This window comes from Poecilia reticulata, chromosome 16 (assembly GCF_904066995.2).
Source record: "Poecilia reticulata chromosome 16, P_reticulata-male-v2, whole genome shotgun sequence".
NCBI classification, from domain to species: Eukaryota; Metazoa; Chordata; class Actinopteri; order Cyprinodontiformes; family Poeciliidae; genus Poecilia; species Poecilia reticulata.
Window position 1 is genome coordinate 14,974,968 of NC_088845.1, and position 15,971 is coordinate 14,990,938.

Genomic DNA, 15,971 nt, shown 5'->3' on the forward strand with positions numbered 1-15,971 from the left:
CAGTGTCTCTAAAGTATGGTAGAAAAAAGCATGCCAAGATTATGAAACTACATGATGACGTGAACGTTTCTGACTTTTCCTCTAAGTTTGTGTGGTAATTTGTTGTTGTTTTTTTTATCACTGAGAACGTGACTGTAAGATGAAGTCAGTGTCTGCACTGGCCTCCTTAACATCACGGCGCTGAAGGAGCGTATTGTTCTATTCATAGAGCTTTTTATGAAACCAGTCCAGCAGAGAGAGGGACACTCAGAGACGGGACATTGAATTCATGAGTCACATCCTAAAATATGCTCTCTGAGAGCCTCAAATGAATGTTGATGGAACTGAAAAACATTAATTTTATATCAAGAGCCTTTTGAGTTGCTTATAATAGTTAATGTGCCAGTAAAGAATGAAACAATAAGAATAATAAAGAATGAAGTAGAAACTAGAGCATTGTCACAGGGATTAAAGAGCTCCTAACATAAAGACAAAAGCACACACACACCCTGTGTTTCTTTACGTCACCTGTCTGACACACCTGTAAGTCGAGGGAACAGACTTGGGGCAAATAATTTACAAGACGATTAAACTTAAGACAGTGAAAAGAAAGAATGTTGGGACAAGTTGTAAAAAGAAAAAATGGCTCTGAGCCCTGAAATGATGTCTTTCTGTCACATCGCCCTGCATGTTTTAACACATGGAGAGGTGATGCAATAAATGAGACAGTGAGTCAGGGTCCAGATGATGCTCGTGGATTAAATTTAATGTTTCGGGTAAACAGAACCGGCTGAAAAGTCGGGGTGTTCCCATGACAGCTCACCTCAAAGCCATGCTTCTCCGACGGCACCCACACCAGCCTCTTGGCAGCCCAGTCGGCCTGGCTGGCGGCGGAGAACATCGAGGAGTTGGCGGTGGGAGAACTCGTCCCCACGCCTGATGACAGGAAGCGGGTGACATCGTTGGCGACGCCCCCCATTGGCCTGGACATGGTACTGCTGGCACTGCAAGAAAACGAGAAGTGAGATTAAAAACTATTTCGTTCAGCGGACCGAGACGCTGATGGGATTCTGTGTCGAGAGATCACATGCTTCAGCACCCACGCGTACAGAAAGAGCTGCGGTAGCATGCAAGTAACATGCAGCCCATTTAAACCCGAGGCTGGGCAGAGGATGGCCTAAATGGGAGATGCGGGAAATCGAGAGGAAGACGAAAATGGAAGAGAAACTGGGAGATTTGCGGATGGAGAAGGAAGGAGGGAGGGAGGCTTGGAGAAACAGCGAGACACATCAATCGACCGAGTAAACTGACATGACAGTAAAGCTGGGGGAGGAATGGTGAGGAGAAAGTTCAAAACAAATCAAACTCCCAGTTTAAAGCACCTCCTTCCACTACAACCCATTGAACCCAGAAGAGATAAAACCCCAGAAAGGAATGCATGGAAGGCTATACTGGAAAGGCAAAACGCTGAATCGCCTCAGGGGCTGGTGGTCCAGGGAGACAGGAGGTGACAGTTGCTAAAAGTGGTTACAGCTTTGACACATGAAGGCAATCCAGAGTCAGACTGACTGCAGCACAACAACAGGATGTTTCTAAATTTATTCCAACAACTACAAAGCAGTAGTTCAATGAGAAAGCTTCTTATAATAGATGAAACAGTAGACAATGTGGACTTTATCATGCAAAACTGGGTGAGTTTAGGAGTTAAAGCTTTGGGGACTCAAAATATAATATTTTAAGTGAACATCACAGGCTCCTGGAATCTCTCCCGGCAGTCAATATGCAAAAGAGGTCTTAAAAAGATGCTAAAACAAGTAGACCAGCTTAAGATCTGGAGAAGGGAAATAACAAAAAGGATCATTGGAAAACATGCTTATGAAGAAATAGAAAAAAAAAAAGGTACTTAAAAAATGTATGCCGCTGATTGTCACTGTACCCCCTGTTTGTTGCATACTTAACCAATAATCTGGGTCACGAGTCTGTTTTCCTTGTAGGTCAGAAGCTGAAAAGTTCAGGAACCGCTGCTATAGGTTTATATTACAGGCCGGTATCCTGAAATACCTTTGAAATTTCCATCAGAATCTGATAAATTTGCTCTGAAAGGGATGAACCATGAGGATAACCACGCTTCAAAGGAAAAGGAGACACGAGGAGCACAAAAGGCACCAGCAGCAATGAGACAAACCTCATCTTTGATCCAACAGGCAGCTTAATGTCCAAATTTGTACAAGGAATGTGCTAGGTAATGTGGCATCTCTGTGCCTCTGCAGGTATGTCATCAGGCCTGATTCCTGCTATGTGCTTCAGTCTGACTCTTTTACGCTGCATCTTTATATTTCTGCTCCCAACCCATACCTGTAACTCCAATTCAACACTGGGCGTGGAGCAAACATGTCCACAAAAGAGCTGGCACCACCCAGACAGTCAGCATGGAGCTATGAAGTATTAAGAAACGCTCTCAGTCAGTTTACAGGCTGTCTTATTATGGTTTCTTTAAAAGCCTTTTATCAAAATTATTGTTAGAAACTACTGAACTCTCCTCTACCTGTTGCTGCTAACTGAAGGTCAGATGGCTGAAAAACAGCTACTACACCTTTACCGAGCTGACAAGGAAGAATATTTCTTGTCACAAAAAACCAAGGGAGTTGTGGTGTGGAAAACAAAGGAGTCACCCATCATTCTTATTAAGATATTTCTATTTAAGAAGCATATTGAAAATGTTTCTATTCAAATGGGTTTGCGCATCCTTTGTGGTTCCTCTAATTTCTTCTTGACACATCTCCCTGACAGCAAACTTCAAGTCTTCCTTCAATAACAACATCCACAACAAGGATTGTTATTGTAAGCATGGACTATTAGCACCTAGCTTAGGTACAACTTTTTGAACGACATACCATGACGTCACCGTTTGGGCTAAACAGGATGAAAAATGGCAGATTCTGGTTGTCATTTGGCTTTTTGGTGCAACTCTTTCGTGGTATTTTTTAAAATCCTACTAATACATAAAGATGCACTGATTATGAACTTTCAGTTTTCTTTGACGTATGACTAGATAATTTTTAATTCTGCTTTTTTATTGCTAATATTTAAAACATGTGCTGGAGCTTGTTTGATAAAAACAGGTTTGAATCTAACTGATATTGAATTACAAGACTGGCAGCATTAAAGTATGCTCCATATCTTAATTTGACCTTATCAAAATAAGGGAATCAAATTATGCTAGTGTATTTATAAATCCTAATTTAGATGCAGACAATAAATAGCGGGGGAAAAAAAATTATGTCTTTCAGTTCTGATAGGACTGATAAAGGGAAAAATGATTTGGATCTCTGAGTGAAACTGTTTTTATGAGAAGTTTTCTCCAGCTGCGCATGGTCAGTCAGCTGGCTGAACGAAGTCAGCTTCCCTCACCCACTAAAACACAAAATTGGCAGCTTGGAAATATTTCTGGTAGCAAAACTTGTGGGCAGTCATGGTTTGGAAACCCATTACATTTAACACAGGGATATATCTGCTCAGCAGGTGACAGTGAGTTGGCCACTCAAACAGACATCTAGACTGATAACCAGCTAGCTTCATATGCTTGCATTACTCTATTAGCATTCTCTTAATCTAAAACTCATAAATATACTGTTTGTATTTTTATTTTTATTATTATCTCAAATAATAAACATAACAGAAAACCTATCTTGACTGCAGTGTTTATGTTTATTATATATAACAGCAAGAGTAATTGTTTCTTTTTTATTAAAGAAACAATAAAAAATGTCATGTCATGTTGTCTTAGACCTTCATGTGAAAACCGTAATACCGTAGTATTTTTACACAAGGTTAAATACCTTGTGTAAAAGGTATTTAACCTTTTACACAGGTAAAAGGTTAAATACCTTTTACCTGTGTAATAATGTCATACATTATTACTGTATGACATTATTACATACAGTAATAATGTCATCCCAGCCCATGCCTTGTTTATGATTTTTGCTTGTGGTATTTGATTAAAAATAACGCTAAAATAAATGTATAACTGTAACAATCAATATTTTAACAAGTAATGGCAACAGTAAGAATAAGTCTTGATTTTTTTCGTTTTAAATAAAAGCAACTAGATCATATCATGAATTGCTATCTTTTTTTTAATTATTTTTTAAAATCAAGATTATAGTACCAGGCGGTGTGAATTTCCTACCAGCCCATGCCTGTTAGAAACATATCTTGATAAGGAAATGAAACAAAGCCACTGATGACATCATAAGTGAAAAGGCACTGCCTAAGTGAGTCACTAAATAATCTGAATACAAATCAGTGCTCTCTCATCAATCACAGTGGAAGACTTTGCATTATTTGCCATATAGCTGCAATGTATCCTCCTCCTAAAGGACACTCTCACACAGACAGAGACCTCAGGCTGTCGCAGTACAGCGTGGACTGAACAGCTAAACTCCTGCAGCAGCTGGAGTTGCCAAAAACCTGACTGCTCTCCTCCATAGCAACACCCCATAATAAAGCAGCCCACAGACAATACCCCCTGAGTTTGAACTGAGGTCATCCACTGCGGGGGTCCACCTCCTCTCTCTCCCTCTCTCTTGTCTGTCTGTCTTGCTGCGGGTGTGTAATTATTAGGTTGTTCGTGTATATTTAAAGGTGGCGATGTTGGAGCTGGAAACGCCTTTTTTCCTTTTTCCTCTCTCAGCTTTGATGCGAAGTGGCGACTTTTTCTTTTTCTTTTTTTAAAGCAGACACTGAGGGAAGGTGACATGATGAAGCCAGCGGCTGTGATAATGACACAGGCCGGGCTGCAGAGGCACACAGATGCGGCGTGGAGCCTAAAAATAACCGGCATAATTCAGAACTGAGACACAAAACTAACGAAGAGAACCACACCTTGGGTGGAAGACGTGAAACATCTCCAGCGTGTAATTGACAAAATCATCCATTTTCATTCGTAAATTATGTTATTCATATATTAGGAAAATAAACCAGCGTGGCCACAGCCTATTAATATATAGGTCGAGTTTCTAAGATGAAAGAGAGGGCATTTTTAAACCAATATGAACGTCGTCAGCCGCCTTAATGTTTCATGTTTAGGCTCTGAGATCACATTTACTAATCAAGCGAGGTTAGCCAGCTCCGTTGAAATATGAGACGTTAAAGGATATTGCCCCGGCTACTTACGAGTTGGATTAGGGTAAAGGTAATTAAATGTCTCACCTTCAGGTTCCGATGTGAGTAGTGGATAAGGCTGCGGTGTGAGGAGAAAACGGAGTGAGGTTGTTTCGTGGATATTTCCCTGCCTGGTAGGTGTGTAGCCTTACCGCATATGCGGTTTTTATCATCGCATTGCTCTATGAGCGGAGCCGCACACTCTCCGCGGTGGGAATAAAGTGGAGAGCACTGAGGGCGACGACGACGGCTTCAATCCCGAACAACTTTTTCCTGGTGGTGGACCAACCAAGTGCGAGCAGGCGGGTTTAAACGCGAGAGGACTCCAATGAAAGCCTTTATTTTAGCCGCAGACCCGCCTCATGAATGCGGCGGCAACTCTCCGCCCTAAAAGTGGCAGCTAACGGGCGTGGTGACCAATCACATTAACGTTGACACAAACGGCTGTACCATCAGCCAATGGTGAAAGGCGGAAGGCGGGGTCATGTTTGACTGACGTGTCAGTTAGCCAATCGGAGTATTGTAGCAGCAGCGCAGCAGGTGCCGTGCGGAGCTCTCGCGCTACAGTGGGGGGATTTGCGCGCTCTTTGTTTACCATTCTGTGGCTTCGAGGTCCGCAGTCACTGATCCTGGATCTGATTTTAATATTTTCACCAAGAAAACAGCAAAGAGTATTCGATTGGCATCTGACCCCAAGGCACGTGATTCAGATCATCCTTGAAAATCCGACTGAATCTGCATTTCTCCAGTGTACGGTTCACAGGGCTATTAATAAATATTTCCGACAGTTTAACTGAGTCATAGGAAAACAAATCCACCAGTTTATAGGCAGTCATTACATATAAATTCCGTGAGATATAAAATATAGTAAGATAGGATTTGACAATCCAATGAAAAGAAACACTGAATGTTAGTTTATTTCTTTAACTTTAACCATAATAATTAAAGTTAAATACATGAACCTCATGTTGAAATGTAAATGCAAATAAAATCCAGATATGCTACATACTGATTGTGTTTAAATTTGTAATCTAACAATGTGAGGAAAATATTCAACCACAAAAAAAGCATCATTGCAGTTGCATCTGTTTCTTTTATTTGTTCAACAAAACAATTGTGTTTGATTTGAAAGTACTCTGTGCCTGAGGCCACTCTAAATTACAAAGTAAAATAGAGCATCCCCATTCTTAAAACAGAAAAAAAAATTCACTGAAACCTTTGATGATTTCCTTTTTGCCCATTTAGTTTTAAAAAAAACAAATGATAGCGTCACACCATATCATGCAGTTACTACAAAGTATTAAAATGTGTTGAGCTGTATTGTGAGAAGTAAAGGTCAACCAAACACAGTTTCTTCTGAAGTTCAAAAGATGCTATGAAAGTGATGGTGCTTTGGGCTCAAGTTACATTTGGTGGCAGTGGAGGCAGGGTGAATAACACGAGCCACTGTGGAGACTATTAATAGGACATGGAAGAAGAAAAGTGAAGGGAAACAGTACCATGGAACAGTATTAACACTGATGTTAACAATTAAATTGTTAGTAGTTAAAAACACAGTCCCTCCTGACGTTACAAAGCCTCTTGTATGACGTGGCATCTGATTCTACAAAAATACTGGGACATTGCAGTTTGATCTATTATATAACAATAGATCAAGTAGATCTATTATATAGGCCATTTTAGTTTTGTGCAAAACTCAAAAAACAAAATTACAGGTTGTGCATTAGTCAGGCTAATTTAGAAAACTCTTCACATGCTGCTTCCATTTACACTTAAAACATTTAACAACTTAGGCCGTGTGATTCACATTAACCTGTAAAAGAATAAAACACACCCAAAAGTTCAAAGTGCTTTGAAAATAACTAGAAAGTGCACGTTCTATACTCTGTAGTATAATGAGGAAACAAAGCTTCTTATACATTCACTGTGTGCTCATTGTGTACCTGCTCAGTCGCTGAATGGATTAGCAAAAATTGGTGTTTCAACTACCTCTGAAATCAGGGCCTGGAATTACACCACAAACAATTCCACCTGAACTAGGAAGTCAGAACTACCAAGTGACAAGTTAGAAAAATTAAATATGAAATACAGCACCCTCCGAAGTCATAGCTTTTAATTGGGGAGTAAGAGAAAGGAGTAAATGTGGCTGCTCTGCATATTGACATGGTATAAGTTGCAAGAATAAATAGTATATCTGAATTTCTGATGGTTTGGATCTCATTGACCTATGGCACACACAGCATTGTGTGGCATTGATTTGCATATTTCATCTTTGTTTAAATGCATACAATGGACTTGTAGGACTGGTAGAAGCAAAACATTGCCTGTTTATCAGCTTTCTATAAAACAAGATTAACCCAGTGTTACATAATTCCCAAACAAAGGCTCCAATTTTAAATGTAGCATTGTTCCTGTCGTAAGGCAGAAAACCAGTGGAGTTTACCAACAGCCCTGGTTAAACACTACCTGCCAATAACATTTCACAAAACTTCATAAAATATTCTGTAAAATTTCTGCATGTACACACTGAAAGAACATCCATCCATTCAGTTTCTACACCATTTTCTGAAGTACAATCTGGACTGGTCACCAGTCTATCCCAGCAGCAAAACAAAGACAGAAACCACCATGCTCAATCCCAAAGGCAAGTTAAGGTAGCCATTTACACATAACATGCATATTTTTGGAGAATGGAGGAAGCAGGTATACCCGGAGAAAGCCCAAGCATGCTCAAGAAAAACATGCAAACACAACGCTACCTACTGCAGGGCACTACAGCAAACAACTGTTCCACCATGCAGCACTCATCATAACCCCAAAATAGATCTTATGCTGTACTATGCGAAGGACTGATTTAACAGAAAAGCAAATAAACTGATTACTTCTGCATGTTTCACGACATCTGACATGCAGAGCAGCCAAACTTCTCACTTTCCAATTAGAAGTTCGAACTTCATAGGGCATTCCAGAGCATTTCTTCTGTTTTGAAAACTGAAAATTCAAACTTTCAAGTACCATTGAAACAGGGAATATAATTTTACTAACCAAAAGTTGATCCTTTTGAAAAAAAAAATGGGTATAGCAAAAATATTCTTTTAAGCACAATGCATGAAATAAACAGCTGCAGATGAAGGGACTGTAGCTACATTTCTGAAGGCACCATGTTTTCACAGAGAACCCTTCTGCAATATATTTAAATTAGAAAGCTTTTACACAATTTATTGATCTTAAAATAAAGTAATATCTTATAAATGTTACTGATGTTTAAAGATGTTTCAGACCACTTGTGCAAATAAAAGACGGTTTTTACAGACGTAGAAACAGCAAGACACCAAAATCTTGCAATCATCACAAAATCTGTCTCACTCCATTCAGCTGAGTCACTGAAACATTTTCTGAGGTTGAAGTCATTTTGTGTCAAATTCAGAACCACCAGCAGCACCAGCAGTGACTGAAACGCTTCACAATTTATAACACCTTCGCTCAGACAGCACAGTTTCCAAAAACAACAAAAAGTTGTTCTTGTTGACATAACACATATCAGGATTCAGAAGATATTAGAGCAAGAAAAGTGCAAGATTAACAGATTATCTGGACAAAGTCAATATCATCTGTCTGGCTGTGCTTCAACACCTTTCCATAGACTCTCCTGAAAACAAATGAGTAATTTCAACTCAAAATGTATTAAATAAGTCAATAACATTATAGCAAGTAAAAAAAAAATGATTTCACAAAAACAAAACAAAAAAGAAGAAAGCATGCACTACAATCAGCAAGGAGAATCTGTTGAAAACTGCTGCTGGTTCCCAACAGTTTCTCCTTGTCACTTTTGTTCTGCAATGAGGATTTCTGTTCAAATACCAAAGTACCCGTTCTCAAGCATTACAGAAAGGACACTAGCAATACTTACCATTGGAAAGTGAAACACTGAAGTGATAAGTCAGCATAGTTTTGAAAATGCATTCCTGAGTAACAACAAACTTATGTCACAACAGCAGCTGAAAGAGAAGCAATATTTTCCAGTTCAGAATCACCGAGGCAATGGCGAGTTGTAGCCAGCAGGTGGAGCTGCTGCACATCCTTCTGATCAGCGATTAGAGTCAGATGACTGTGCTGTGGAAGTGATGGGCCAGTTGTGAGACTTGAACAAGTTTTCAATGATTCTGAAAGACTGCCAGGCCCAATCAGGCAACTAGGTCAGAGCTGTGACCAAACTCCCCAAACCCTTCTCTAACCCTTTCCTCTATTTTGTGTTTAACACTGGGTTCCCATGTAAATCTAGCAAATCTGGAAATAGTTGATTTTCACTTCTCCCTTGGTCTGCCCAAATAAACTTGCTTGACTCTGTCTTTTTCGTGTTATCCCCTGAAGCTCGGCTTTTTCTCTCTTTAGCAGACTGCTACCCTCTATGCTTAGTTACAGTGAAGATGTTCTTCCAAGGATGGTCTTCGGGTGGGTTGGGGGGAACAGCCATGTTCTCGAACTGCTTCCTCATCTGGGGAGGCGAGCTCCAGAGCCACTTCATTCTCATAACAAAAGGACGAGCATGAGCTTCCGATGTACCTCTGCTCAGTCAGCTCTTTTGCACTGCATGACGGAGTGTTTGGGATTTCATAGGTCCGGTGGAAAAATGAATAGTCAACCTAGAAAAAAAAGAGAGTTTTATTAGTTTAATCCTCATTTCAAAGTATTATTAAGCTGTGTCTAAGGAGCACAAAATGCAAAAGATAGGTCATTTTTATTTTAAGATATGAAAACAATATTCCTTTGACCAATAGAAAAAATACACAAATCTTTCCCTGTAGTGTATGAGAAGCATTAGCAAAATCTAAATCTGAAAAATGTTGGGACTCTTGATATCTTCAATTTGAGTACAATCATTTCAATTGAATTAAAATTTTGCTTTAGGAAATAATTGTTGTTTTACTAAACCATTAGTGCCCCAATCTTTGGCACCATGGCTGTTATTACTTTGAACAATTCATTTTTGCCAATAAATGAATTGGCAAAAATTCATTTATTGGCAAATAAATGAATTTCATTCTTCTCCTCTAAGACTTCAGATTTTACATCATCAAGAGTGCCATACGTCAGCTCATTTCACAGATTTTCTATCAGATTTAAGTCTGGGAACTGAAATGGACATGGAAGACAGCCGATTTAATGTCTGAATTAAAAAAATACATATCTTTTATGTTATCCTGCATTTCAAAAACAAGCTTCCAGGAACCTTTTGAACCTTTTTCATAAATCTTTACCAAGGCTGCCAAGCATTTCAACGGGCATTAATGAATTATTTCTCCTTTCTGACCTGGTAGCCGTTTTTCCTCTCAAACAGTACGGGCTCAAAACGGTGTCCCCAGAGGATTTCAGAAGCCAGATAGGAGCTGCGGCACTGAGTTGTCATTGATGTGGCCTCCACCATCCCCTCAAGTATGACCACCACCTCCAATTCAGAGTCATTCTTCAAGGTTTTTTTGTCTATCTCGAAAAAAGGTGACTCTTCATTGATTTCGTGCACTATAGTCACAGGAGAGACCAAAAAGATGCGATCGGTGCCAGTATCAAAACCCACGTTGATGTCTGCGTTGTCAAGTGGCAGATACTCCCCCTCTGGCGTCACCCTAGGCTGAAAACAGATTTAGGAAAACAGAGAAAGAGTAAGTATTCTTATTATACCTCAAATTCAAGAAAACTTTCAAAAGACTAAATGTTATATTTTGGAGCAAGACCAGTGTTTTTATTCACGCTGCCAGTCCAGAGGTTTATCTCTCAACCACTCATGTGAATATATGTATGCTCTGGCATGTAGAAGAGTATTCCTTTGATGTTTGCAATCTTGATCTCATCTGACCTGTTTGCACCTTGATATGGTTTTTCATTTCAAAGAGATCAAAATGTTTCTGAGATCTACTAATTTTGTTCTTTAGGAATATCTGGAGGGCACAGACTATACACAAGTCTACACAAAGCAATGGTGATATGAAAACATTGGAAAGCACTAAATAATTTTAACTCAAAGCCTTTAAAGAATTATATTTATATTTATAGACAAAGAACAATCATCAATATATGCAAGGGAAAATGGGTTGATGAAGGACAGTGGCTCTCAGTTAAAGAATTGTAGGCAAGTTAATCCATGGCAAATCTTCCAAACGCTAGAGGAGAATAAAACAAACTCTCATTAACTGGGCCTTGGCAGAATACAAGCCAGATGGTCTCTCTCTCTCTCTCTCTCTCTCTCTCTCTCTCTCTCTCTCTCTCTCTCTCTCTCTCTCTCTCTCTCTCTCTCTCTCCCCCTCCCCGCCGCCCTAACAATCTCTGGCTGTCTTTTTAACCCATCTCTTGTTAAGTCCACCTTTATAATTTGGTACACTACGCAAAACTGTCCAAGTTCAGTTTTTATTGTTTTTATAGTTCATCTTTTCTCTGCTTACCTTCAGTAGTTGTGCTCTGACATGCGCCTCAACCAGGTGGCTCTTCCGTAAATTTCCCACCCTCCACATCATGCACAGTTTTCCGTCTCTCAGGGCCACCACAGCAGTATCAGAGAACACCAGAGTCTCGTTGCGCTTCTTGGGCTTGGAAATCTTCGCCATGACTGCCCCAATGATGAAGGCGTCAATAATGCAGCCCACGATGCACTGCAAAACGACCGCCAACACCGCCAGGGGACATTCTTCGGTCACGCTTCTGAATCCGTAACCGATGGATGTCTGCGTCTCCAAGGAGAACAGGAAGGCTGCCATGAAGCTGTTTACTTGAAGGAAGCATGGCTCCTCTACCACTGCATCTCTATCAGATTCTCCCCCGGAGCCGGATTCTCCCGACCCAGGAGAAGAACCGGAACTGGGGGTGATCTGAATGGAGAGGTCACCGTGTGCAGAGGCAATGAGCCAGAAGGCAAAGCCAAAGAGAAGCCAGGAAAGAATAAAGGAGAGCGTGAAGATGACCAGCATCCAGCGCCATCGTACATCCACACACGTGGTGAAAAGGTCGGTGAGGTACCGCTGGCCCCTCTCGCTCATGTTGACGAAGGTGACGTTGCAGCGTCCGTCCTTGCCCACAAAGCGTTGTCGGGGCCGGCGGTTTGAGCGCTTGGTGCGTCGCCGACTGGTAGTGGAGGGGGAAGAGAGGGAGTCCCGGTCTGCTGAAGAACATCTTTCCCCTCTCCCACCTCCACTACCGCCTTTGGTATACCTTGGACCTGGGCACATTCCTCCTGCTCTCACTCTGCTTTCTCCTGCCGCATCTCCACCAGCTGGCTCACCGACAGCACTCTGCGTCTGTGCGTTGTTCGTGTTGCGCTGAAGAGGTAGAGCTTTGCCATTGAGGGCATGGATTGGAGAGGAGCTGGTTGGGCTTCCTGACCCGGTTGGACTCTCTCCTGCCCTTGCACTTTGTGCTAGCCTCATGACCTCCTCCTCCTCCACTGGCCCATCCACCACAGCACTGAAGCGACGTTTGACACGTGCTGCTCCCATCATCTGAAGTAAAATCTCTGTATATCTCAGTGTGGCTTGATATAGTCAGTAGGTTTATTAAGGGGTTTTACCCTCAAAGTTCTCCAGTCTTTCTTAAAAAATGAGATGTTTGCTGTCCAATCAATGACCACCAATCCAAACAGGCATTTGTTTCATCATCCACAACCGGTTGTTTGGTTCTCCAAAGTATGTAATTGTTCAGTTGTACAGAAAAAGTTGAGTCTTGTGTAATTATATTCGTTGGTAGACCCAATCTTTGAAGTAAATACAATCAGGTAATCTGAAGGGAAGGTTGTCAAAAGCAAGCCAAGGAGTCCCTATTTGGGGATTGCGCTCATGCGAAAGTTCATTCTGGGTGTTTCAGGGGAGAACTGACTTCAGCATGCAACACAAGAGCATGCAGGGCCGGTTATGTTCAGCTTAAACCAATGAGAAGAAGGTTTAGAGGTTTTGAGCGGGCATCATTTGATGAAGAATATAAACTGAAACTGCATTGCAGTTGGGTAATGCAAATAGAAGCATTTTAAGATCACTAAGCTCATGATGGCATACATTTCATAACAATGGAAATAAGTGCAAAACAAGACCTATTTGACTTTTGTTTGAGCAAACTATTCCAGAAAATAACATGCAGAAAAACAGAAGTAAAAAGCATGCAAAGTCTTACAATGAAAGATATTTCCAGGTTTACATCCACTTGGAATTAGCATGAGGTAAAAAAGACACAGTAGAATGAAAGTCCTGTTTTAGACTAGACATGTCATCACAAAAAGTAAATGGAAACCATAAAAACTAAAAGTATAGCACATTTGAACTATTATAATAAATTGATAAGTAGGAAGGTCACTTTTGCTGTAAAAGCCCAACTGAACTCTTATATATTGGTCATCATTCCCTATTGGATCATGTCACAGCTTTCACTATTTCACATTTACTTTCTAAAAGACTACAGATCTGTTTGGTGGACATTGTGAACTTGTTTAATGTACTGACTGTTTTACTGCATATATTAATGTTTAGATTTCTACTTCTAACGATCACCGGCAGGAGACAACACCTCAGAACGGACGTACCTCATTACAAAACTGCATTATGACTGGGAAATCACTTAACACCTGACAAAAGTGGGGAAGAAAACAAGGAAAGATTACTATGATCTATCTCAAGAGAAACCAATAATTTTAAGCTTTAAGTGATTAATTCAAATGTAAAGCAAAGGTAAGTACACAGATCACCTTTTTAAAGTTTTCTGCATTTGAGTGCAGGTGAGAAAGCTGGCAGTGGTAGAAGATAGACAAATTACTGAAAAAAAGGCTGCCATGAAGAGGCAACATTTCTGTGGATTTAGATCTCTTAAATCTTCATTGTTAGACAAAGGTAGCAGAAATGGTTGTTTGAGAACAAGATAATCATAATAAAATAAAATGCAATGTAAAAAAAACAATATGCACTAAATCTTTTAAATGAATCATGAAGATTAAATTAAAACTGTTATGCAAATACACTGTCCAAATAAAAATGTCCTTGTTGAATTACCTTGCTTAACCAGTTTATGCGGCAATAAAGGCTCCTGGTCAAAAATTGACCCCAGAACCAAAAGTCATACCACTAAAAAATAGAAAAACTACCCAAAACAACAGAGAGCAGCAGCTTTGATATTTGTGCAAATACAAAAAAAGAAAAAAAAAATATACAGGTTTATAACAAATAAAAATGGGGGAATAAATCCCTCCTGAAGTGAGAAATGACATAAGGGTTCATCTTGACTTGTGTGTTGACCTTGCTTTGTTATACATGATCAGTAAAAGCGAATTTTTGATGTGAAGGAGGGAGGATCACTGGGCAGTCTGCTGTCCGTCCCGTTCCCTTTGATCAGATGCCAGCATCGGATTTGCACTGCTCTGGTTTGGACTGTTGGGCCTGTCATGCAGCCAATCTTGAAAATAAATTTGGACAAACAAAAGGAGAAGAAATGTGAGAAATGCATCAGTTAAAATACTGTTTGCCAGAGAAAACTTATGAAAAACGGAGTGAAGCTCCATCAGCATTATTTTTGTTTTCATTAAATTCTTAACGACATAATATGACATATAATAAGATTAATGGCAAGGATGATGCCTACCAGTGCTCCATTGCTGGTTTCTCACGTCTGCTGATTGGATTATCTATCTGTCATCCTAACCATGAAGAATAAGTTCATCACAAGGATCCATGCAGGCACAGACTGTGAAGAAAAACATTAACACTAAATCTCTCTGCTTATTTAACCTTTGTATGTCATTTTTTACATTTTATCATGTTACAACCACAGACATCATTATGTTATTTTAAAAAGTGTTTTCTCTTTGTTGATAGAGACCAACACAAAATAGTATGATGATTCACGGTTTTCAAATGCTTTTTGAATAAAAATTTGTGTTTGTATTCAGACTCCCTATAAAAGGCATAAGCAAAGATTCCCATTTCTCATGTTTCCCTTTGGCCCAGACTTACAAAATTTATTTAGAGCTACAATAGAAATCTTTGAAACTAAATGGCTTAATTTTTTTTAAATGCCTCCAATAAGAAATTTCTTTAGCTTGTTAAATTAAATAACAGCAATTTTATTTTTCCAATACATCTTTTATTAAAGTACTATAGAAAATTCCAACAAAAAGTATGTAGTTTGTAATCTATCTTTTTTTTTGTGGAAACTTGCAGACATTGTGTGATGTACAGGGTGAAAAGCAGATGTGTGATTATAGTGGATGCTTAGGAGTCAGCTGACATTAAAACGCCACTAATAACTTTAATTAGAACAGTTTCTGTGGAGCTTATGAAAGCCAAACAGAAATTTATCAAATGTCTCATGTTTTTCCATAAAAGAAATGAACTGTTCTGCCAATACTTTTCAAGACTTTTTGACATAAAAGGCATCTAACCCAAAGCTTTCTAATACATTTGCTGTGTCTCCTACATGGTCTGTGAAAAACTATGTGGCTGTAATGTGATAAAGGTGAAAAGTTTGTAAAAATCTTACAGGGAGCACAACACCGACCAATTTATCGACAGAGTTTGAGGCTTAATTGGCAGAAGACTGAGATTGGGGCTGAGATGAAGAACCAGGACAAACTGTCTCCAAGAGATGAGACAGTGTTGATGTGCGAGAGATTACAGCTGGACTCCTGACTTGTGTAATGCTCACAGCAGGGTTTGCTAATCCTCAGCCCACTTGCATAACAAATAAACCATAAAAAAAGCAAACGGTATGGTATATATTAACATGTGCCAGATTTAGCTTAAGAAAAAAAAACCCACTGAATAAAAGAGTTTGGTTAAAACATGCAATGTAAGGTGAATCAACAC

General features: G+C 39.7%; 2 protein-coding genes across 10 annotated transcripts in view; both read right to left on the reverse strand.

Annotated features, from left to right (window-relative positions):
- Nucleotides 1–5,526, reverse strand: part of myh14 (myosin, heavy chain 14, non-muscle) — a 37,716-nt gene extending 32,190 nt beyond the window's left edge. For all 7 annotated transcript variants that reach the window (XM_008431604.3, XM_008431601.3, XM_008431600.3 and 4 more), the window contains exons 1-2: nucleotides 5,191–5,526; nucleotides 803–983 (exon numbers count right to left, since the gene is read on the reverse strand). In XM_008431604.3, coding sequence (XP_008429826.2) covers nucleotides 803–970 — 168 coding nt within the window. In that variant the 5' untranslated portion in view covers nucleotides 971–983; nucleotides 5,191–5,526. The remainder of the gene's footprint in view (nucleotides 1–802; nucleotides 984–5,190) is intronic.
- A 689-nt stretch (nucleotides 5,527–6,215) lies between these two features.
- The window catches only part of kcnj14 (potassium inwardly rectifying channel subfamily J member 14), a 37,564-nt gene continuing 27,808 nt past the window's right edge, over nucleotides 6,216–15,971 (reverse strand). For 2 of the 3 annotated variants that reach the window (XM_008431614.3, XM_081597479.1), the window contains exons 2-5: nucleotides 14,749–14,850; nucleotides 11,580–14,562; nucleotides 10,454–10,771; nucleotides 6,216–9,785 (exon numbers count right to left, since the gene is read on the reverse strand). In XM_008431614.3, coding sequence (XP_008429836.1) covers nucleotides 9,555–9,785; nucleotides 10,454–10,771; nucleotides 11,580–12,629 — 1,599 coding nt within the window. In that variant the 5' untranslated portion in view covers nucleotides 12,630–14,562; nucleotides 14,749–14,850 and the 3' untranslated portion in view covers nucleotides 6,216–9,554. The remainder of the gene's footprint in view (nucleotides 9,786–10,453; nucleotides 10,772–11,579; nucleotides 14,563–14,748; nucleotides 14,851–15,971) is intronic. The other variant, XM_008431613.2, reaches the window with a different exon arrangement.